At 43.6% G+C, this 25,948-nt stretch overlaps 1 protein-coding gene across 1 annotated transcript in view; it reads left to right on the top strand.

The window, feature by feature from the left end:
- The first annotated feature begins 7,532 nt into the window (after positions 1–7,532).
- The window catches only part of LOC142245236 (carboxypeptidase O-like), a 992,459-nt gene continuing 974,043 nt past the window's right edge, over positions 7,533–25,948 (top strand). The window contains exon 1 of the mRNA XM_075317796.1: positions 7,533–7,944. Within this exon, the coding sequence (XP_075173911.1) occupies positions 7,865–7,944 (80 nt within the window). The 5' untranslated portion in view covers positions 7,533–7,864. The remainder of the gene's footprint in view (positions 7,945–25,948) is intronic.

Raw genomic sequence — 25,948 nt, 5'->3', positions numbered from 1 at the left:
CCAATGCCGGCACCGGGAATCTTGTTAAAGTTGAGGGTCACATGGATTCAACTCACTATCAGCAGATTCTTGACAATAATGTGCAAGAATCAGTGATGAAGTTGAAGTTATGCAGGGGATGGATATTTCAGCAAGACAATGATCCCAAACACCGCTCCAAATCTACTCAGGCATTCATGCAGAGGAACAATTACAATGTTCTGGAATGGCCATCCCAGTCCCCAGACCTGAATATCATTGAACATCTATTGAAGCGTGCTGTCCATGCTCGGCGACCATCAACCTAACTGAACTAGAATTGTTTTGTAGACAGGAATGGTCAATATACCTTCATCCAGGAACTCTATAAAAGCTACAGGAAGCGACTAGAGGCTGTTATTTTTGCAAAAGGCGGATCTACAAAATATTAATGTCACTTTATGTTGAGGTGCCCATACTTTTGCACCGGTCAATTTTTGTTTAAATGCGGATTGCAAATTTTCTGTTAGTACAATAAACCTCATTTTAATCCAGAAATATTACTCAGTCCATCAGTTATTGGATATATGAAACTGAAATAGCTGTTGCAAAAACCCAATTTGTTATGAAGAAAAAAGGTTAACATTAATAGGGGTGCCCAAACTTTTTCATATGACTGTATGTTACAACAGTTTATCATCATTTTATGATGATTTTTGTTCCATTGTTTATTAAAGGGGCTGGTGGAGTTCGTTGTATCGCTCAGGCAGTGTATATTTTTCCCATGAAATGGATATAGGTTCGTCGCGAGTGTAGTTGAAGTTGGTGCATTTTAAAAATATATTTTATGTTATGGCGGAAAAATCATTTCGTCATATTAATGATAATAGGGCCAATAAAAGACTCCAGGAAAGTCCAGTAATATGTTGGCAGGCTGAATGATGCCGAATGTTTGCATATGCCAATGGGGGAGGTTAAGGATCAAGGTCATGGATCATGTCATGAATACATAAGTAGTCGAGGAGAGAGGAAATGGTTATATATAGCAGCCATATTGTAGCTGTTTGTTAAGGCCTCTAGGTGTGACCGTATCAAGCTTAAAGATCCACCTGGCTTCACGCTGCAGAATCAAGCGGTCCCAATTTCCACCCCTAGTGGGTGGTTCGACTTTATCAATGCCGGTGAAAGAGATCACACTTTTATTCCCTCCATGTATGTTATTTACATGGCACGCCAGGGGGGTCTCTCTCTTATGTTCCATGTCACCCAAGTGGTCCCCGATTCGTCGACTAAATTCTCTGATGGTCTTGCCGACGTACTCAACCCCGCATTCGCAGGTGGCTTTGTAGATAGTCCCTCGGGAACGGCAATTGATAAAATGACATATATCAAATTGCTCATGGGTGACATTGGATTCAAAATTTTTAGAGATTTTAATGAATTGACAGGCCACACATTTCCTGCACCTATAATACCCTTTGATGTTACATTTCAGCCATGTTTGTTGCTGAGGTGCTTGGAAATGGCTGTGGACGAGTCTATCCTCAATGGACCGTCCATTTTCATAGGTGACATGTGGATATGTACCGATCTTATCTTCAAGGTCTTTATCCATTCGGAGGATGGACCAATGTCTTTCCAGGATATTTTTTACCTGGTTTGATCCATTAGAAAAAGTAGTGATAAACCTGATTAAACCCTCATCACCTTTTACAGGAGCTGGGACCAAAAGATCTGCTCTGTTAAATTTTTTTGGTATCATTATAGGCCCTTTTTAGAACCCTTTCAGGGTAGCCCCTCGCCAAAAACTTTTTTCTAAGGTCGTTTGCCTGCTGTTTAAAGGAACCCTCGCCAGAGCAATTTCTGCGTATTCTAAGGTATTGTCCTTTGGGTATTCCCTTTTTAAGGGGAATTGGGTTATTACTTTCCCATCTTAGAATGGAATTGGTAGATGTTGGTTTTCTATATGAGCTCGTTTTGAGGGTACCTCCTTCCGTTTTAGTGACCAGGATGTCCAAAAGGGGTAGGATAGTGTGGTTTGCCTCATAGGTAAAATGTAGTCCAATAGGGTTGTCATTCAGATTTCCCACAAAGCCCCTAAGAGCACTCTCTGAGCCACGCCAGACTATAAACACGTCATCAATATACTGTGTCCAGAATTCAATTCTGTAGATGTCATCTATCTCGTCCTCGCCGGCAAAGACCATCGTCTCCTCCCACCAACCCAGGAGCAAGTTGGTATACGAGGGGGCACAAGGGCTCCCCGTCGCGGTGCCCCTTCGCTGGTGGTAGAACTTGCCATCGAAGATGAAATAGTTTCTGGTTAGACCAAAATTAAGTGCTTTCAATATGAAGGCGTTGTGCTGAGTGAACTGACAACCCCTAGTGGACAAAAAATATTCCACCGCCTGCAGACCCTTGTCATGTGGTATGGAGGAATATAGGGCCTCCACATCGATGCTCGCCAAAATGCAGTCATCATCCACATGTATCCCCTCGATTTTCCTCAGAAAATCGGTGGAGTCCCTAGTATACGACTGTAGGGATGTGACAAAAGGTCGCAAGACGATGTCCAAGTATTGACCCAGATTTTGACAAATACTGTTGATTCCTGACACTATTGGCCTACCCTTTATTGGATCTAACCCTTTGTGCACTTTTTGTAATCCATAGAAGGTAGCGACTACAGGATTGTGAGGCAGCAAGAATTTGTGTTCCTTCTTATCAATAGACTTGGAGGCCAATGCCTCGTCCAACAAGATTTTTATTTCAGACAGAAAAGTCTTTGTTGGATTTTCCTTCAAGATACCATATGTTTCTCTGTCCTCAAGAAGGTCAAGACACATTCTGTGATATTTTTCAGAGTCCAGGACCACCACATTACCACCCTTGTCAGAGGGCTTAATGACAATGTGGTGATCCCGCTCCAACCCCCGCAGAGCCATAATCTCCTCCCTGGTACAATTGAAGGATATAAAAGGATTCTGCTGTCCCAGTTCTCTAAGGTCTTCCGTCACTAGATTGACAAAAACATATACACTAGATACATCACCTTGCGGAGGCGGCATCTTAGTGCTTTTGCTATTGAGACTAGTGAAGGGACCTTCACCCCTGATGTTAGGGTTTTCTACAGACAATGAATCAAGTAGCCTAACATCAGGAAGCATGTCGGGTGGAATGCCCAACTCCTCACAGGTTTTATCGTCTTGTCTACAGAAGTGCTTCCTCCATTTTAATTTTCGTGCGAAGAGATTGAGATCTTTGACACTTTCAAATAGATCGAAATCAGAGGTGGGGACAAAGGAGAGACCCCTTTTAAGAATAGATTGTTCCAACTCACTGAGGGGTCGGGAGGATAGGTTAAGGACCTGCATACCTATTTCGGGAACTGGTCCCTCCCCTCCGTTCGGCTCCTCAGTGAGTACTCGCTATCTAAAAAATGAGGCCCCTGTGTGTATTGATTACTTCTACCTCTGTTAGAGAAAGAGCCCTTTCCCTTTCATCCCTGTCCAAGTCTGGTGTCACTTTCAGAAGCCTCTGTATCAGAGGTAGAGGGGTCTATGGAGGTCTCAGTTTGTAATGTCTTATTATTAAGGAAAATATACGCTCTATTCTGTCTAAAATCTTGTAGAGCGCGGACAAATTGTTTATGTTTCCTTTCTTTTACGTTATGTTGGAATCTCTCTATATCGTTTTGAAGTGTTAATTCTTTCTTAGAAAAATCTGCTTCGCCGGAAAAATTTTTAGCTGAGTCTATCTGTTCTCTGAGACTCTCGTTGAGATGTGAGAGAGTGTTTTTCTCCTCCACCAAGACAAGTCTCATGAACCTATGAGCACTTTCAGTAGCTTCTCTCTCCCACTTTTTGATAAATTCTGGACTTTTTGACCTATTACCTGGGTTCAGAGTTATTCTAAGACCTCTTGGTACTATATTTTCCTTAAGGAAATTTTCCAAGGTTTGCTCCTCCTACCAAGAGGTGTCTTAACCTTCTTGAGGACAGAGAAGCATATGGTATCTTGAAGGAAAATCCAACAAAGACTTTTATGTTTGAAATAAAAATCTTTTTGGACGAGGCATTGGCCTCCAAGTCTATTGATAAGAAGGAACACGAATTCTTGCTGCCTCACAATCCTGTAGTCGCTACCTTCTATGGATTACAAAAAGTGCACAAAGGGTTAGATCCAATAAAGGGTAGGCCAATAGTGTCAGGAATCAACAGTATTTGTCAAAATCTGGGTCAGTACTTGGACATCGTCTTACGACCTTTTGTCACATCCCTACAGTCGTATACTAGGGACTCCACCGATTTTCTGAGGAAAATCGAGGGGATACATGTGGACGATGACTGCATTTTGGCGAGCATCGATGTGGAGGCCCTATACTCCTCCATACCACATGACAAGGGTCTGCAGGCGGTGGAATATTTTTTGTCCACTTGGTGTTGTCAGTTCACTCAGCACAACGCCTTCATATTGACAGCACTTAATTTTTGTCTAACCAGAAACTATTTCGTCTTCGATGGCAAGTTCTACCACCAGCGCTGGGGCACCGCGATGGGGAGCCCTTGTGCCCCCTCGTATGCCAACTTGCTCCTGGACTGGTGGGAGGAGACAATGGTCTTTGCCGGCAAGGACGAGATAGATGACATCTACAGAATTGAATTCTGAACACGGTATATTGATGACGTGTTTATAGTCTGGCGCGGCTCAGAGAGTGCTCTTAGGGGCTTTGTGGGAAATCTGAATGACAACCTATTGGACTACATTTTACCTATGAGGCAAACCACACTATCCTACCCTTTTTGGACATCCTGGTCACTAAAACGGAAGGAGGTACCCTCAAAACGAGCACATATAGAAAACCAACATCTACCAACTCCATTCTAAGATGGGAAAGTAATAACTCAATTCCCCTTAAAAAGGGAATACCCAAAGGACAATACCTTAGAATGCGCAGAAATCGCTCTGACGAGGGTTCCTTTAAACAGCAGGCAAACGACCTTAGAAAAAGGTTTTTGGCGAGGGGCTACCCTGAAAGAGTTCTAAAAAAGGCCTATAATGAAACAAAAAAAATGAACAGAGCAAATCTTTTGGTCCCAGCTCCTGTAAAAGGTGATGAGGGTTTATTCAGGTTTATCACTTCTTTTTCTAATGGATCAAACCAGGTAAAAAATATCCTGGAAAGACATTGGTCCATCTTCTGAATGGATAAAGACCTTGAAGATAAGATCAGTACATATCCACATGTCACCTATAAAAAAGGTTGGTCCATTGAGCATAGACTCGTCCACAGCCATTTCCAAGCACCTCAGCAACAAACATGGCTGAAATCTAACATCAAAGGTTGTTATAGGTGCGGGAAATGTGTGGCCTGTCCATTCATTAAAATCTCTAAAAATTTTGAATCCAATGTCATCCATGAGCAATTTGATATATGTAATTTTATCAATTGCCGTTCCCGAGGGATTATCTACAAAGCCACCTGCGAATGCGGGGTTGAGTACGTCGGCAAGACCATCAGAGAATTTAGACGATGAATCGGGACCACTTGGGTGACATGGAACATAAGAGAGAGACCCCCTTGGCGCGCCATGTGAATAACATACATGGAGGAAATAAAAGTGTGATCTCTTTCACCGGCATTGATAAAGTTGAACCACCCACGAGGGGTGGAAATTGGGACCGCTTGATTCTGCAGCGCGAAGCCAGGTGGATCTTTAAGCTTGATACGGTCACACCTAGAGGCCTTAACGAACAGCTAAAATATGGCTGCTATATATAACCATTTCCTCTCTCCTCGACTACTTATGTATTCATGACATGATCCATGACCTTGATCCTTAACCTCCCCAATTGGCATATACAAACATTCGCCATCATTCAGCCTGCCAAAATATTACTGGACTTTCCTGGGGTCTTTTATTGGCCCTATTATCATTAATATGACGAAAAGATTTTTCCGCCATAACATAAAATATATTTTTAAAATGCACCAACTTCTACTACACTCATGACAAACCAATATCCATTTCATGGGAAAAATATACACTGCCTGAGCGATACAACGAACTCCACCAGCCTGGAAACCCAGCGGTAAAGACATTTTTTTGAAAAGGTGGTGAGTGTTTGTGTGATGAATTTCTCCTGTTTGGAAGTTGTTTGGATTGGCTGTGCGGGTCTCCAACCATATACTTATAAGTCATCAATTAGGGGGCTAGTGGTTTGCAGCATTGGTGTAAAGACCTTGCAGGTTACACACCCCTACTTTGGCCCATCTTATCTTTCATGCTCGGTCCCCTGAGGAGTCACTAAATATGACAAAATGCGTCGGGAGGCATGTGGGGCATCTGTATACAAGGACATAGGTTCAGATGTGGACCGTCCTTGTAAGGACAGGAGTCAAGGGGGATTAGGGCAAGTTATACCAAGCCTGGACTTCAAGCCCTTCTGCGACCCCTCCAATAAGTGAACTGCTGTGCAAAGCATCAGAAGATCTTCCAAATGGGTAAGATCTTTCCTTGCTATTGTCTTTGCATGTGTGTTCAATCTTTGAAAAAGGGATAAGTTGTATCCTGCTGTTTGTTTTTGTGGAACTGGTATACCCGGTACTCCATTTGTATTGCATGCTGACAGTGGAACCTCTGTCCAATATTGTACGTACTTGTCCTATGTACCGACAGTTTATATAATTACCCTTATCACACATGATTGTTATCCCCTAAAGGTGTTTGTCCAAAGGCATTTTGATACGGCGTGGGAACACACACCTTTGGCTGCCCGCAGGGTGATCCTAAGTGTATTTTTTTAATATATTTCACAATTTTAAAGAGTATGATTAAAAGCTAAGTTTTAGAAATTATTTCTCACTGGTGCTAATTTCCATAATTCAGTGAGTATTGTCCCTATAGAAACACCAACTGGTGATTCTATTGCTAAATTCCATCATATAGGGGACAAACTACACACCTCCAGAGACGAGTCTCACTCTCTGGTGATGCCCAATTGGGCTAATCATAAATTATTTACAAACTAATATCTCTACAATGGAGAGAACAAATTGAAAAGTACAAACTACATTTTATTCTGTTTTGCAGTTAGTCTTCCATGATGTGACCAGTTAAGCATGCTGAAATTGGTGAAAGATCTTCTTACACCCTATCTGCTACCAGTACACTTGGTTGGAATATTAATTGTAAGCTTTACAATATTAACCGGTTTTAGTAACTATGTACACATAGTAAAGTAAGTAGTATAGAATCCATGGATCCTTTCACCATTCGGAGCCAGAACAATGCTGTGATCACTGACTACTTGCCTATGTGCTGAGGACATTGGCACATGTGCAATCTGTGCACCTAGAACTTTTCTTATATCAAGATTCAGACTATATCTTTGACTACCTGCAATTTGTGCATTATCACTAACATGGTGGGCAGAATTTTGGGTTAGAAGTTTGAGCTACTGTGTTGAGTATGTACATTGGTGGTGATAGCATTATGCTAAAAGTTGTAAGTATTAGGGATTTTTCTATGTGGCTGTAGTTTAGAACAATACTATCTGTGTTGCTATGTAATTTAGCAGCAAATCTAATGTCTAAAATCAGAAAGTGATACTTTATTAATACCTAAAAACTGAAGTGTTATTTTTTATTATGTAGCTGCAGCAGGCAGTAAGAGACATATATACAGATAGAGATATAGATACTGAAGATAACACCCATAAGAATAAATGCAGAGGTGTTTATGACACTCTTGTAAAACTAATTGGCACAGAGATAGTGTAGATAACATCTTTATGGTTTGGGTCAACCAGGTTACATATTTATACCTGAATTCATTGCACACAATAAGCAGATACAGTGCGGTTTAGCAATCTAACCCGGTATGCCAAGGACTGAAGAGAAAGCATGAAACACTTTTACTGGACTATCTGTTTGCTGGGATTCCTGCTAAATAAAGGGACATGTGTTAAAGTTCGATATGATGGGTAAGTATTGAAATATATTATGTTTATATTGTTATTTTGAAGAAAATTAAACTCCCAAAAAAATTTTGTCAATTGAATTAGTTTCATTAAATTGAAATATGTCATGAATAGAAATAGTACATAGTAAATAAATAATACACTGACCAGGCTTCAGTAAATTCCTTTTTATAAAGTTCTTCATAAGGAAAGCACAAATACTCACATTTTCTAAAGCTCCCGCAAAAGTAAATGCTGGTAAAATGTATTTTTCACTTAAAAGTGCTTTCATTTTGTATAGGAAACAAAAATGTGAAATCACAGCAGTATTGGACCCTTGGCATGGGAGATATTACTGGTTTTTGCTGATTGACTATTAGGGTACATCAGGTTTCTGCCATCGAGTCAAACATTTTATAAGACATAATAGCTCTGGATGCTGTGCTAGGTTTAGGTTTTTTTAGTATTGTGGGAAAATTCTGTAACAAAGACTCCAGCCAGAACCTTTACCACACTTGTGATAATTTATTGTTACATTTTTTCTCTAGTTAGCTGTGCCATTGTATTACATTCCTCACCACTAAATCCCTACTGCTGATATCAGATGAGCACTAGAATAGACTTGAACATGTCGAAGCTTTTGTTTTGCCAAGATGTTGGTTATTTAATCCTTTTTACTTACCTGGAATGTCTAGCCATACTTAATAAAAAAATACACTTGTGATGGAAGTCATACTCACTTTAGAAAGCTATCACATGCTTGTAACTACAGATATTAGCATCCAAAATGTATGCCCATTACTGTTCCCTTTGGCTGTGGGATGTAAATTGTTCAAATTCAACAATGTGAAGACAGAAACATTTCTATCAGAAGTGGGCAGCATGGTGGCTTAGTGGTTAGCACTGCAGTTTTGCAGCGCTGAGGTCCAGGGATTTAATCCCAGCAAGGACATCATCTGGATTAAGTTTGTATGTTTTCCCTGTGTTTCTGTGAGTATCCTCTGGGTTCTCGTTACCATCCACAATCCAATGATATACAGACAGAGAATGTAGATTATGAGCCCCTGTGGAATGAATAGCGCTATATAAGTGAGTAAAGTAAAATGATTTACTGTTAGCATTGTCAGCAGGTAGTCGGTTGTAGCTTATATTAGGAATAGCCAATTCTAAAAGAGCACTTTTCTGTATCATGCAATTTGTATCCGTGTATGTTTCTATGTGTTTGTAACACTTGCAAAAGCTAATATTCTGCTGATGCCCAGGTTAATTATTGGGATTATAATACACTGTGAGCATTATAATAACTCTGTTTAGAAACAGATATCATGTTGTTATAGAATTTTTGAGCAATAATGCAAAAGAGCACATAGAAATAGAAACTATTCACTGACAAAATGTAACAAACAGAACAACAAAAAGTGTCTTATATTTTTGGGAAAACAAAAGGTTCCATCGTTTCATTTTAAACCACCCAGTCTTTCTATCCCTGTGTGCTGGAGGAGAAATGACAGCCTAGAAGCACTTCAGATGCTAAGGCTTTCCCACTGGAATTTGAAGGGTAAGTGACTACAAGTCCTTAAGGACATATGACGTGCAGGGTACGTCATATGTTGGCTCACTAACTTTGATGCGGGCTCACAAGCTGAACCTGCATCTTTCCTAGCAGATGATGGCTGTGATTATTAGCCATCATCTGCCTTTTGCGGGCTGTTAACCTGTTAAATGCAGCTGTCAATCTGTGACAGCAGCATTTACAGTACACCAGGAGGGAGGCACACCATTCTAAGCACTCATCAATGCTTCCGTGGGTTGCCATGACAGCCAGGGGTCTGCTGCAGACCTAAGTACCTGTCACGTCAATACTCCTGCAATAGACAGCCCCTGACTGGTGTTCATAGGAGACAGTTATTTTGCTGTATACAGCAATACTGTGGGGTTGCTGTATACAGCACAAGTGTTTGGATAATCGTAGGTTCAAGTTTCCTAAAGGACTAACAAGGACTGTGAAAAGTAAAAAACAAAATCGTAAAAATTGGAAAAAATATATAAAAGTTCATGTCACCCCCCTTTTGCCCCATTCAAAAATAAAAAATAAAAAAACATATAATTACTATCGCTGCATTTATATAAGTCAGATCTTTCATAATATAAAACAAATTAACCAGATCAGCAAATGGCGTAACAAGAAAAAAAACTAAATGCCAAAATTGCATTTTTTTGGGGCAGCCATAACAACATTGGCTTGTGGGGCAAGAAAACAATCCCTCCAACAGCTCCATATCCCAAAAACAGAAAGCGTTACAGCTCTTGAAAAATGACGACACAAGCAAATATCTGAAATCAAATTTTCAGTTCAGCACTTAAAGAAACAAAAACTATGTAAGTTTGGAATCTGTGTAATTGAACTGACCTGGAGAATCACATTGCCGGGTCAGTTTTAACATAAAAAGAATGCTGGCAATAAAACACCCCAAATAATTGCAGAATTTAGCTATTTTTACTATTTTGCCAAGATTGAGGTTTTTTTCTTTGCTTTGCGGTATATCACATGATAAACTGAATGTTGTCATTCAAAAGTACATGTCCCACAAAAACCATGTCCTCATACGGTTATGTCAATGGAAAAGTAAAAAGTTACGGCTTTTGAAATAAGGGGAGGAAAAAATCCAAGTGCAGAAACGAGAAACATAACATGGTACTTAAGAGACTAACCTAATGTGTATTGGGACCTTAATATTTTTGCACATCCTCATGTAACTATACATCATCGTCAAAGGAAGTAATTATGGAGTAAGATCGGAAGCTAAGCCTGCACAAAACTCAGCAGACCCCGGTTTTGTTCCCAGCCACCATCTGCATGTAACAGCAGAGGTCAGAGACAACCTCGATTGCTGCTGTCCAACAATATAAATGTCGCTGTCAATTACTGAGAGCAACACGTTATAGTGTGATCGCCAGTGCTCGTTTACCACTTTTTATCAGTTACATGTGACATGATCACGGGGTGCCGATTAGTTAACATGGCAGCTGGGGGTCTGCTGGAATCATCCATCGTTGTCATATTGGTCCTCATAGCGAGATGTCAGTTTAACTATATTGAATGAGATATCAAATGATCACAGATTTAAGTCCCCCTAAGAGGGCTATATCAATAAATCAAAAAATAAAGTTTTAAAATAAATTAAAGATAAATTAAAAAATATAAAATTGTAAATGATCTTTTACTAGTATTTAAAAAAAAAAAAAAGAAAAAAAAGAAAATTGTAATTATACACATTCACAAAAATCCAGTTTATGAATATATAAATTTATTGAAACAATACATTAAACAACAAAAAGAAAAAAAATAATCAAACATCAGGTTTGCATTTTTTTCAGTTACGTATTTCCCCTAAAAAATGCATTACAGAAGGATTATCAATACATTGCACGCACCCAAAATGTTATAAAAAGTTGCTTTTATATATATATATATATATATATATATATATATATATATATATATAAAATATATTTAGCTCTCGACTTTTTTTCCTACTAAAATATATATACCGTATATATAAAAAATAACTTTTGGTGTCACTGATCGTGGAGAGTTATTTTTCCGTGTCATTTTTCCTACCCAGTGAACAAAGTAAAAATAATGCCTGGAAAACAATGGTGGAATTGCAGGGTTGTTTCACAATTTTATCCTTCTTGGATTTTTTTTTCAAATTTCTCAATACATCATATGGTAAAATTAATGGTGTCATTCAAAATTACAACTCTTCCTGCAAAAAAAAAAAACATACTTGTATAGCTTGGTTGATGAGAAATGTTATGGCTTTTGGAAGAAGTTTGTATGTTCTCCCCATGTTTGCGTGGATTTCCTCCGATTGCTCCGATTTCGTCCAACACTCCCTATTTACTGATAGGGAATATAGCTTGTGAGCCCCAATGGGGACAGTGTTGCTGATATGTAAAATGCTGCGGAATATTTTGGCGCTATATAAAAAATAAAGATTATTATTATTACTATTATTTATTAAAAGAAGAAGAGGGAAAAATGAAAAAACAGCTGTTTCTGAAGTGGTTCTTTTTATTTTACTGTGCTGTTTATGAGGAACGAGAAGTAAAATGCCCCATTGCCCATCATTTTTACTATACCAAGACCAACCTTTCAAATTCATGGAAATAAAATTGCTCTTCATGAACCTTGTGACATTTCAGGCTAATAAACAGTCATAAAAAGCCAGTGTGTCCCAATAGGCCGATATCAGAAGAGAATGATGTGGCGCTTGTAAATGTTCTTCCATATTCAAATGATACTTTTATGGCCATATTTAACTTATTCTTCAAATATGGTGCTTAAATATTACCAAAATATTTTTTTTCCTTTATGACTCCATAAAGATGTGTGCAAAGTCATCCATGACGCATTAACACATGTACAGGATTAACATGTACATTACACATCAAGGGTAATTATGGACAAATTCCAAGTTGGGCGCATAGTCATAAAACCAAATTCTTCCAACAAACACTTCAACCGCTAAACTCACTGTCTGAAGAGTTAAACATCAATGATTAAGAAAAGATGAAGAGTTCTGTTTATCATTCTGGCACAGATTAACTCTGGAAAAGAAGCACAGATACTTGGATTTAACATTTATAAATCATGAACTATTACTTGTACATAAAGCTAGTTTCACATAGAGCATTTTTTCCGAAAAAAGTGTTTTGCTGCCAATTTTCTCATTGAGTTTTAATAGAGAGCGGCGTTAGCTGTTTTATAATTGTACTGTAAAGCCTATACTGAAAAATGAAATGCACTACTTAAACATAATGCTTCGTTCCTTTTTACGCTGTTAAATGTCAGCATTTTCTGCATATATTGTGTTCTTTTGGTGTTTTTTCCATCAGTTTCTTTATAGAACTTCAAAAATGGCAGAAAAAAAAGTTTGTTATATGTAACAAATTAAGATAGTCACCAAAATAAATGTACAGTATATCACAAAATGGAGTACATCCCTCCCATTTTTTTGTGTAAATCAGATTTTATTAAAATAAAGAACATGTTTACAAGTTATAGGATAGGCAACATATGATATAGAGTAGAATAACTCAAATCTTGGAGGTTATAAGTAATACAACACTTTTCTACTTGCATAATAATTCCTTTGATTACACACTTCAGGTCAGACCATCATCACCCATGTAATAGCTTTGCTTTGGAGATGATGCCCACTGGGTGACCACCAATCCGACCCCCATACAAAAATTTATGCAGCCTCGTTTAGAAAGGGGAAGCAACGTAGATGCACAAAGTCCCTGAGATGGCAATCCTGTCTAACAATGTAAACATAACATAAAATGTACAAAGAGGAAAGAAAGATGAGAAAAGGGGAAATGTAAGGGGAGAGGGAAAAGAAAAGAAGGACCAAGAAGATGTCTCGTCTGGGTCGAGTGCAGATCCCGGCACTTTTGTTTTGTGGAATGGACAATCACAGAGGTCTCACGCCCCCAACTGAAGCTTGAAGCCATAGTACCAGGTCTGGTGTCTCTATACATAATCCACGGCGCCCACAGCCTGAACACTCGCTCCCCTGAGTCCAACGCCTGGCCGACCAGCTCCTCCATCCTATAGATCTGGTTAATCTCAGCCACCAGTTCAGCCCGTGAGGGCACTTTGGTCTGCCTCCAGTATATTGGGATTAATTTCCTTGCCCCCATCAAAAAATTCCTTAACAGGCTTCTCTTGAAGTTGGCGATCGAGATATTCCTTAAGGATAGTAGAGCCAGTTCCGGTGTCGGCTCAAACCTAGTGGATAACACTTTATTCAGAAGGGCAAACACGTCTATCCAAAAATATTGTATGAGAGGACAAGACCACCACATGTGGATGTATGAGCCTCTATGGTTTGAGCATCTCCAGTGTTCTTCAGAGACAGATGGAAACATGGAATGATTTCTGGAGGGGCAGTGATACCACCTAGAAACTATTTTGTAGCCCCGTTTCTGTGACGCTACATCCAGCGACGACTTGTGGGTAAAGAGTAATACTTTTGAGCGTTCCTCTTGCATGAGGGGTCTACCCAAATCCACCTCCCATTTCAAGAAGAAAGGGGCATCATCCTCCTGTCCAGACAACTCAATCTGGAACATTTTGTATAGCAGGGCAATGGTGTGTTCCAGAGGCTCTCTCCCAAGACAGTTTGTGGTGAAAGGGAGTTAATAAAGCTCTTCAATTGCTCATAACCAAGCCAAGCTCCTGCAGGAGTGCGGTTGTCAGGAAAGAAAGAATGAAGGGGCCTCATACCCACATTGGACCCTAGATCCCTCATTATCGACACCATACCTCTGGACATGTGAAGAAATATGTTGCCTGTTAAATCTGTCGGGAGTAGAGAATTATTGTGTAAAGGTGTCAGTGGTCCAGGTATAGTGGAAATGCCCAGGAGTGCGTTCGAACTTCTGAGAAATGAGGACAAGCTCTTTCCGAGGAACTGACTGGCCTGAGCGCACGGGTGCGAAGGGGCTGGTGACCAGAACTCTATGAGAGGGGCGCAGTCTGTCTGACACATCTCCACTTCCACCCAGCGCTTGGAAGTTTTGTCATGGTAGAGATCCAGAAGGCATGTTACCAATGAAGCAAGGTGATATTTTTTGAGCTATGGAAGGCCTGCCCCTCCGCAAGTCTAGGCTTCTTCAGAACTCTATAGGCCAGCTGAGGGCGTCTGTGTGCCCAGATGAATCTGGTTATGGCCGTTTTTAATTGTGAAAAAAGGGAAGCTGGCAAGGGAATGGGAATTGCCTGAAAAAAATATAACAGGCAAGGCAGAATATCCATCTTTATTGGCATTTATCCTGCCTAACCAGGATATTGGCAGCTTATTACATTTCAGGAGATCTGCCTCAATCTTCCTCAAAACTTTAAGGATATTAGCTCCGTACAAGGACAAGACATCAGCAGTCAAGTCAATGCCAAGATATGACAATGATTTCCCTTGCCACTTAAAGGGGAAAGACGCTCGAAGTTGATCGATCACCTGATGTGTGAGGGAAATATTAAGTGCCTCCGACTTGTGCATGTTCATTTTAAAATTGCTCAGAGAGCCAAATCTGTATAGTTCCAACATAATGTTCGGTAGGCTCGTAACTGGATTTGTTATGAATAGCATCAAGTCGTCTGCGAAGAGAGCTAGTTTATCTTCCCTGCACGGAGCCGGGACCCCTTTAATTGATTGGTTGGACCTTATTGCCACAGCCAAGTGTTCCATTGTGAGAACATAGAGCAGGGAAGACAACGCGCACCCCTGTCGCGTTCCGTTCTTGATGTCAAAGGAATGGGAAATACCCCCGTTAACCTTAATCTGAGCAGAGGGGTTCGTATATAAAGCCGAGATCCTATGTAGCATTGTTTGCTGCAGACCTGCCGCCTCAAGGACCTGGAGCATGAACTCCCAGTGCACCCTGTCAAAGGCCTTTGCTTCATCCACTGACAGGATGCACGTGGGTAATCCAGTCCTCCGCACTCTATCAATCAGGGATATTGCACGGATTGTGTTATTGTTACGGTTGCTGTGGAACTGGAGACTATGTTCGGATTTCTTGCTACTGCACATGTGCGAGCACTGGAGACTATGTTTGGATTTCTTGCTACTGCACATGTGCAAGTGCTGGAGACTAAGTCCTATCTTGGAGCCATTGCATATGTGCGGGTGACATCATCGCTGACACGAGGTCACATGTCTCTGACACCTTCTAAGCTGATTGGCTGCTGGTCATGTGCTTGGGACATGTGGTCACATGTCTCTGACACCTTCTATGCCGATTGGTCGCTGGTCATGTGCTTGTGACGCTTTGCTCGGTGATAGGCCAGCGTGACGTCATTGCTGTCATTCTGGCAGCGGATTGGCTCTGGTGTCCTCCATCTTGGATGAGGCACATAGTCTATCTAAGACCCTGACGCACGCCGCCCGGTGCTCTGTTCTCTTGGTTCATGCATGAGAGTAGACGCTCTGTGCACGTCCCTCTAGGCATCTCTCTGTCTATGTTAGGTGAGCGCTACCGGCAGGGTAGCGTTCTTATACCTTACAGCTTTGGCTGCGGTCCGTATCCTTACCTCTTAGTGGAGCGGACATAGGCAGGTGCCTGAGGCACATGGTCCGGCTGGGCCTTGTGATTCTACTCGTCGGTGGACGTTGCCGCTAGGGTAACGTTCCTTATACTGCGTCTGGCAGTTGTTCGTATCCTCGCACACTAGTGGTTCGTGTCCTCGCACATTAGTGGAGCGAACGCAGGTAGAAATTTTGTGCGGCTTACGCTGCTGTCCGTCTCCTGGCACCGCTAGAGGAACAGACCTAGGTAGGTGCCATTTCACACTCACTGCTTTTGTCTCTGTGACCATTAACAGAGACCATGCCACACACCCTCCAAGTAAGGGAGGAATTGCTTTATTTTCTAATTATATTCCTCTGTGAGTTTAACAGAGGTATTGCACTCTGCACTTGTGCTATTACTATTTACAGTGGCACACTTATATACCCCTTATCCTCTGCCATAGTCTGCAGCAGAGTCTTTGCACGGTGGACCCTGACTGTCTGATATTCCTTTGGATTTTATTATCAGACAGCCCCCCAAAACATTAGGACTGAGCCAAGGGTCTGGCAGTTATGGCAGAATATCAGCAGTTACACCGTTACATACAAGTACTTGAGTCGCGGCTCAAGACTATTGAGGATAAACCTCAGACCATGGTGACATCTGCACATGATCCTCGACTTGCTCTGCCAAACAGGTATTCTGGTGATGCCAGATCATGTTGTGGTTTCATTAGTCAGTGTCAGATACACCTAGAGGTCAACTCTTCTCGCTTCTCTACGGAGAGGTCCAAAGTAGGCTTTATCATATCCTTACTTTAGGACAAAGCCTTAGAATGGGCGACTCCCCTATGGGAGCGCTCTGATGTGGTTACTCTGAGACATCAAGACTTTCTTGAAGCTCTTAAAGTGGTATACATGGGTCCGCAGGTTACCCATGATGCGGCCCTGAGACTGTTAGACCTATCTCAGGGTTCTTTATCCACTAGTTCTTATGCCATTGCTTTTAGAACTCTGGTGGCAGAACTAGATTGGCCAGAAAAGCTGTTGATTCCTATCTTCTGGAGAGGGTTGGCAGGCTATGTCAAGGATGCCTTTGCTACTCGTGAGGTCCCTGCTTCTCTGGAGGACTTAATCACTGTAGCAACAAGGATCGACGTACGCCAAAAGGAACGCAGACGCGAGGTCTCTTCCTCATGCCCTAAGCATCGGGCTATTCCAGTTGTTCAGGGTCCACTACCATCTTCCTCAGCATCTGAAACATCTCCCACTCCTATGGAGTTAGGTCATACGTCCTCCAGACTACGCAGGTCTGGTCTTCCTATATGTTATGTATGTTGTCAGGCTGGGCACTATGCCAACAAGTGTCCTAGCCGTCAGGAAAACTCCCAGGCCTAGTAACCATTAGAGGGGGGTTACTAGAGACGTCTTTTGCACCCTCTAAGTGTAGTATCCCAGGTCAGCTCTCATTCTCTGAGAATATATGGCCTATTATAGCTTTTGTGGATTCCAGAGCTGACGGGACTTTTGTGTCCTCAGGATTTGTAAAGAGACACAATATTCCCTCTATCATGTTAGAGGCGCCTATTCCTGTCCGTGTTGTTAATGGAACTATGTTGTCTGACTCCATTACATTGAGGACAGTTGCCTTGCGCCTTTCCCTGTCTCAGGGTCACATAGAGGAGATTTCTTTTCTTGTTTTGCCTGAGGGTATAGACGACGTTCTTCTCGGTCTCCCATGGCGTCGGACCCATGCTCCTCTAATTGACTGGGAGTCCGACAGCATTATTAGTTGGGGTTCGAAATGTCAGTCCCGATGTCTTTCCTTACCACCTAAGGTCGTTGCGGTTACATCAACTGATCTCTCTCCCATACCTACACCCTATTTGGAGTTCACTGACGTGTTCTCCAAACAGGGTGCTGAGGTTCTTCCACCACATAGGCCGTATGACTGCGCCACAGACCTTATCCCAGGTTCGGTTCCACCTAAGGGCAGGGTTTACCCCCTGTCAATACCTGAGTCGGAGTGAGCAAGGATGGTTGACCTTAGGGAGATCAACATCCACCACTGCGGAGACACCATCACGTGTTTCTCAACGCAGTGATTCTAGAGCAATGCCCCCTGGGAAATATTCAAATCAAGAAGGCCTGCGGAGACACCATCACATGTTTCTCAACGCTGGAAGGAAACTAGCCAGGTCTTTCACCGGGAAGGAACAACCACGGGAAGGGCAGTCTCCAGTCAAGGAGACCACCTATGCCAAACATGGTATCCATCCACAGACAGTCGTTTCGGGGTATTTGCCCCTCATCAGTGGGGAGTAGGAATCTGGCTAGTGGGACATTGCCTAGTAAAAGACTATGTGAGCAAGGATGGTTGACCTTAGGGAGATCAACATCCATCACTGCGGAGACACCATCACGTGTTTCTCAACGCTGGGATTCTAGAGCAATGCCCCCTGGGAAATATTCAAATCAAGAAGGCCTGCGCAGACACCATCACATGTTTCTCAACGCTGGAAGGAAACTAGCCAGGTCTTTCACCGGGAAGGAACAACCACGGGAAGGGCAGTCTCCAGTCAAGGAGACCACCTATGCCAAACATGGTATCCATCCACAGACAGCCGTTTCGGGGTATTTGCCCCTCATCAGTGTGGAGTAGGAATCTGGCTAGTTGGACATTGCCTAGTAAAAGACTATGTGAGCAAGGATGGTTGACCTTAGGGAGATCAACATCCACCACTGTGAAGACACCATCACGTGTTTCTCAACGCAGTGATTCTAGAGCAATGCCCCCTGGGAAATATTCAAATCAAGAAGGCCTGCGGAGACACCATCACATGTTTCTCAACGCTGGAAGGAAACTAGCCAGGTCTTTCACCGGGAATGAACTACTCCACACTGATGAGGGGCAAATACCCTGAAACGGCTGTCTGTGGATGGATACCATGTTTGGCATAGGTGGTCTCCTTGACTGGAGACTGCCCTTCCCGTGGTTGTTCCTTCCCGGTGAAAGACCTGGCTAGTTTCCTTCCAGCATTGAGAAACATGTGATGGTGTCTCCGCAGGCCTTCTTGATTTGAATATTTCCCAGGGGGCATTGCTCTAGAATCACTGCGTTGAGAAACACGTGATGGTGTCTCCGCAGTGGTGGATGCTGATCTACCTAAGGTCAACCATCCTTGCTCACATAGTCTTTTACTAGGCAATGTCCCACTAGCCAGATTCCTACTCCACACTGATGAGGGGCAAATACCCCGAAACGGCTGTCTGTGGATGGATACCATGTTTGGCATAGGTGGTCTCCTTGACTGGAGACTGCCCTTCCTGTGGTTGTTCCTTCCCGGTGAAAGACCTGGCTAGTTTCCTTCCAGCGTTGAGAAACATGTGATGGTGTCTCCTCAGGCCTTCTTGATTTGAATATTTCCCAGGGGGCATTGCTCTAGAATCACTGCGTTGAGAAACACATGATGGTGTCTCCGCAGTGGTGGATGTTGATCTCCCTAAGGTCAACCATCCTTGCTCACATAGTCTTTTACTAGGCAATGTCCCACTAGCCAGATTTCTACTCCACACTGATGAGGGGCAAATACCCCGAAACGGCTGTCTGTGGATGGATACCATGTTTGGCATAGGTGGTCTCCTTGACTGGAGACTGCCCTTCCCGTGGTTGTTCCTTCCCGGTGAAAGACCTAGCTAGTTTCCTTCCAGCGTTGAGAAACATGTAATGGTGTCTCCGCAGGCCTTCTTGATTTGAATACCTGAGTCGGAGGCCATGTCGACCTAAATAAGAGAGAGTTTAGAGAAGGTGTTCATTCGTAAGTCTGTCTCTCCCGCGGGAGCTGGGTTTTTCTTTCTTCGGAAGAAAGTGGGTGATTTGCGTCCCTGCATAGATCACAGGGGTCTCAACGCAATCACAATAAAGAACAAATACCCGTTACCTTTAATTTCAGAGCTCTTTGACAGACTGAGGGGAGCTCAGGTTTTTACGAAGTTGGATCTGCGGGGTGCGTATAACTTGGTACAAATTCAAGAGGGTGACGAATGGAAGACCGCTTTTAACACCCGAGACGGTCACTATGAATACCTCGTCATGCCTTTTGGTTTATGTAATGCACCCACAGTATTTCAGGACTTTGTAAACGATGTGTTCAGGGATTTACTGTTATCCTCCGTCGTGGTGTATCTGGACGACATCCTGATTTTTTCTCCTGATCTGGAGACTCATCATCAGGATGTCGTTCGTGTCCTTTCCCGTTATGGGAGCACTCATTGTTTGCTAAACTCGAAAAGTGTGTATTCGAGCAGTCATCCTTGCCTTTTTTGGGTTACATTATCTCACAAGAGGGTCTGGCTATGGATCCTGCGAAGCTCTCTGCTGTCCTGGAATGGTTCGAACCTCATTCCTTGAAGGCGGTGCAACGCTTCTAAGGATTCATAAATTATTACGGGCAGTTCATACCCCATTTCTCCACTTTGGTGGCCCCTTTGGTGGCCTTGACTAAGAAAGGTGCTAATCCAAAAGTCTGGTCTACTGAGACATCCCAGGCTTTTGAGGCAGTAAAAAGACACTTTTCAACTGCTCCCGTTCTTCAAAGACCCGATGAGAATAAGCCCTTCCTCTTGGAGGTTGATGCCTCTTCAGTGGGTGCTGGTGCGGTCTTGTATCAAAAGAACGGTGTAGGTAGAAAAAGGCCGTGTTTCTTCTTTGCTAAAACCTTTTCACCGGCAGAGAGAAACTATACCATTGGGGATAGGGAACTGCTCGCCCTGAGATTAGCCTTGGAGGAGTGGCGTCACTTGCTAGAAGGAGCGAAACATCCTTTCGAGGTCTATACAGACCATAAGAATCTGACGTACTTACAAACCGCTCAGCGTCTGAATCCTCGCCAAGCCCGCTGGTCCTTGTTTTTCTCCCGCTTTCACTTCTCCATCAACTATCTGTCTGGGAGTAAGAATAACAAGGCAGACGCCCTGTCTCGCTCAATGGTTTCTACCCAGGAAGAGATTGACGAACCTCATCTTATCCTTCCCTCCAGGGTTTTTCATACGCTCTCCCCTGTGACGTTAGACCAAATGCCACCGGGTAAGACCTTTGTTCCGCCGGATCGACAGAATGATATCCTGTCGTGGGCCCACACCTCAAAGGTGGGTGGGCATTTTGATATTAGACGGACACGAGAGTTACTCGAGAGGTGGTATTGGTGGCCCCACTTAGACAGCCACATCAAGAGATATGTCGGTTCCTGCTACTCGTGTGCTCGCAACCGTCCGTTACGGCAGAGACCGGCTGGGCTCTTGCATCCTTTACCAGTGCCAGATAGACCATGGGAGGTGGAAGGCATGGACTTTGTGGGAGATCTTCCGTGTTCACAGGGACATAGATTTGTGTGGGTCATTAGGGACCATTTCTCCCGGATGGTTCATCTCGTACCGTTATCGAGAATCCCATCTTCCAGGGTACTAGCCAAACTATTCCTCAAGCATGTCTTTAGGCTTCACGGGATGCCAGATCGTATCATTTGTGATAGAGGCCCGCAATTTGTTTCCCGTTTCTGGCGAGATCTTTGTAGCCTTCTGCAAATTGAGTTGAATCTCTCTGCGGCATACCATCCGGAGACCAATGGTTTGGTTGAGCGTACCAATCAATCCATGATTATATACCTTCGACACTTTGTTGCTGAGAACCACGATAACTGGTCCTCCCTCCTACCCTGGGCAGAATTTGCCCTTAACAATTTGCTGGCTGAGGCCACTGGGCAGACACCGTTCGTACTCAATAATGGGCAACACCCTAGGGTACCGGTACCGTTTCCCGCTGCTGCACCTTCTCCTCTTGTGGCCGACTGGGCAACTAATGCCAGAGAGGTTTGGGATCGGACTCAAGAGTCGATCCAAGCAGCTAAGGACCGTATGAAGACGGTGTCCGATCGGTTTCGTCGCCCGGCTCCTGTCTTTTCTCCAGGGGACTTTGTGTGGCTCTCTGCAAAACATGTGAAACTTAGAGTGAGTTCTGTCAAATTTGCTCCTCGCTTCCTGGGTCCTTATGAGGTTCTTCGACAGGTAAATCCTGTAGTCTACCAATTGAAGTTACCCGTCCATCTTAGGATCCATGACAAATTCCATGTTTCACTGCTAAAGCCGGTTATTTTACCTCACGCTCGTGAAGTGCACTCTCCTGCCTCTGATTCCTCTCCCTCTAGCTATGAGGTACGAGCCATAGTTGGTTCTAAGATGGTTAGAGGGCGCAGGTTCTTCTTGATAGATTGGGAGGGCTACGGCCCGGAACATCGCTCTTGGGAGCCTGAGGAGGCTGTCCATGCTCCCGACTTAGTTGCCGATTACCTGCGTCGCCGGGAGGGGGGCCCTTGAGGGGGAGGTACTGTTACAGTTGCTGTGGCACTGGAGACTATGTTCGGACTTCTTGCTACTGCACATTTGCGAGCACTGGAGACTAAAGGCTTCTTTACACCAGACAATCTATCGTGCGATAGATCGTCGGGGTCACGTTTTTTGTGACGCACATCCGGCATCGCTGGCAATGCCGGCCTGTGTGACACCTCCTAGCGACGCAGTATCGCTAACAAATTGTGAGTCGTGTACTGCTCGCTAGGTTCCATAATATCGTTTAATTTAGTAGTTCATCGTTTCCGGGGTAGCACACGCCGCTCCGTGTGACACCCTGGGAACGATGAACAGCAGCTCACCTGCGTCATGCGGCTGCCGCCGGCTATGTGAAGGAAGGAGGTTGGCGGGATATTTACGTCCCGCTCATCTTCTCCGCCCCTCCGCTTCCATTGGCCGGCGGCCATGTGACGCCGCTGTGACGCCGAACGTCCCTCCCACTCCAGGAAGTGGACGTTCGCCGCCCACAGCGAGGTCGCACGAGAGGTAAGTATGTGTGACGGGGGTTACTGACTTTGTGCGACACGGGCAGCGATTTGCCCGTGACGCAAAAAGGACGGGGGCGGGAACGATCGATTGTGAAATTGCACAATCGGTCGTATCATGTAAAGCAGCCTTAAGTCCTATCTTGGAGCCATTGCACATGTGCGGGTGACATCATCGCTGACATGAGGTCACATGTCTCTGACACCATCTAAGCTGATTGGCCGCTGGTCATGTGCTTGTGACACGTGGTCACATGTCTCTGACACCTTCTATCCGATTGGTCGCTGGTCATGTGCTTTTGACGCTTTGCTCGGTGATAGGCCAGCTTGACGTCATTGCTGTCATTCTGGCAGCGGATTGGCTCTGGTGTCCTCCATCTTGGATGAGGCACAGAGTCTATAAAAGACCCTGACGCACGCCGCCCGGCGCTCAGTCCTCTTGGTTCATGCATGAGAGTAGACGCTCTGTGCACGTCCCTCTAGGCATCTCTCTGTCTATGTTAGGTGAGCGCTACCAGCAGGGTAGCATTCTTATACCTTACAGCTTCGGCTGTGGTCCGTATCCTTACCTCTTAGTGGAGCGGACATAGGCAGGTGCCTGAGGCACATGGTTTGGCTGGGCCTTGTGATTCTACTCATAGGTGGACGTTGCCGCTAGGGTAATGTTCCTTATACTGCGTCTGGCAGTTGTTCGTATCCTCGCACACTAGGGGAGCGAACATAGGTAGGAGCTTTGTGCGGCTTATGCTGCTGTCTGTCTCTTTTGCACCACTAGTGGAGCGGACGTAGGCAGGTGCCATATCTAGTGGTTCGTGCCCTCGCACACTAGTGGAGCGAACGCAGGTAGGAGCTTTGTGCGGCTTACGCTGCTGTCCGTCTCCTGGCACCGCTAGAGGAACGAACCAAGGTAGGTGCCATTTCACACTCACTGCTTTTTGTCTCTGTGACCATTAACAGAGACCATACCACACACCCTCCAAGTAAGGGAGGAATTGCTTTATTTTCTAATTATATTCCTCTGTGAGTTTAACAGAGGTATTGCACTCTGCACTTGTGCTATTACTATTTACAGTGGCACACTTATATACCCCTTATCCTCTGCCATAGTCTGCAGCAGAGTCTTTGCACGGTGGACCCTGACTGTCTGATATTCCTTTGGGTTTTATTATCAGACAGCCCCCCGTAACAGTTATCTCTTGATTCTCGTCCTCTAACAAATCCTACTTGATCAGTGCTAATAAGACAGGGAAGAAGCGGCTGCAGTCTATTTGAAATGATCATGGCATACATTTTAAATTTTAATATCTATATTGATCAATGATATTGGTCTATAGCTCCCGCACTGGGAGGGGTCTTTACCTGGCTTGGGGAGGACAATTATGTGGCCTGCCAGTGCCTGTTTTGGGAAGGATCCGCCATTCGATACGTAATTACAAGTAGACAAAAATTGAGGGCTCAATTTGTCAATAAAGTGCTTATAGAAATCTGCTGTAAACCCATCAGGCCCTGGGCTTTTCCCAATCTTTAAATCTTTAATGACGTCTGTTACCTCCTCTAATGAGAAGTCCTCCTCTAGGCCCGTGGTTATTATTGGATCCAGCTCTGGTAATTCGGTAGAGCAAATATACATTTTTATTTTTTCTACTAATTGTTGTTTAGGGAGATCGGAAAAATGTCCCTTAATATTGTATAAATTTTGATAATATTCCCTAAAGCATTGTAATATCCCCTTTATGTTCTGGATTTTTTTTTTGTTTATCATTTATGAATGGTACGTGAGTAGCCAAGTTGCGTCGGTTTAGTGCTCTGGACAGAAACCTGCCGCTCTTATTCCCATACTGGTAGAACCTGCCCTTAAGTCTTTCCCTCCAGCATCGTGTTCTCTGATCTAAGATGGACAGCAGTTTTTGCCTGGCTGTAGATAATTGACCAAATATGTCCTGCGCATTTGTGCGTTTGTGGGCGGACTCTAGGTCAGAGATCTGGGAAGAAAGCGTTTTGATGTCCTCCATTCTTTCCTTTTTAAGCCGACTGCCATGTTTTATGAGGACTCCTCTCAGGACACATTTTAATGCCTCCCACTTCATGGATGGGGCAGATTGGTCAGCCTGGTGATCCAGTGTGAAGTTTGAGATTGTGTGGGTCACATCTGCCAAGCATGACGGATCCTGCAATAAGTTCTCATTGAGGCGCCATGTGAATCCTGACCTTTCTGCTTTGCCAAGTTGTATGGAAAGATATATAGGGGCGTGGTCAGACCAAAGGATGGAGCCTATCTTTGTGTTTAAGCGGAAATCTAGGAGCGTCTGGGATATGAAGAAATAGTCAATCCTGCTGTAAAGTCGGTGTGGCATGGAGTAGTAGGTGTAGTCTCTCGTGTCTGGGGGAAGAACCCTCCAGGCGTCCACCAGCTTCAGGCCCTGCAGCTGTCTTTTAACTTTATGTATAGAGGAGTTTGGATATGAGGACTTACCTAAGGAGGCATCCATGGATGGATCCATTGGCAAATTGAAGTCGCCACCGAGTATCACAGGAAGGGGACCTGTGAAGTCCTCCAGTAATGTCTGACATCTGGCTCCGAACCCCTGCTGGTCCTTGTTGGGAAAGTACACATTAGCTATCACAAAATTGTGGGAGGCCCAAGAAACTCTCAGAAAGATGTACCTGCCCAATGGATTGATGAATGAGCCTAAAACCTCAGGAGTGAAAGACTTATGGAAGGCTATGGACGTGCCGCAGGACTTGGAGTCTGGGCAAGTGCTGTGATCCCAGACTTGATAAAATTTAGATGAGCACCGAGGCACTGAATCTTGCCTAAAGTGTGTCTCTTGGAGTAGTAATATGGAGACACACTGTTTATGGTTATTATAACTTATTTGACTTCTTTTTGTGAGGGATGTTAAGCCCCTTTACGTTCAGGGAGCAAAACTTGAGACTATTCATTGTGTCTATTAAGGGTAAACAAACTGATATTTGGGACTGCCATGACTGCCCAGACGAGAAAGAGAGGGAAAAAGTGAGAAAGTATAGACAAAGGTAGAAGACATAAGATAAAAA

The sequence above is a fragment of the Anomaloglossus baeobatrachus genome, chromosome 7 (assembly GCF_048569485.1).
Source record: "Anomaloglossus baeobatrachus isolate aAnoBae1 chromosome 7, aAnoBae1.hap1, whole genome shotgun sequence".
Lineage (NCBI taxonomy): Eukaryota > Metazoa > Chordata > Amphibia > Anura > Aromobatidae > Anomaloglossus > Anomaloglossus baeobatrachus.
This window is presented reverse-complemented; position numbering and strand designations above follow the sequence as displayed.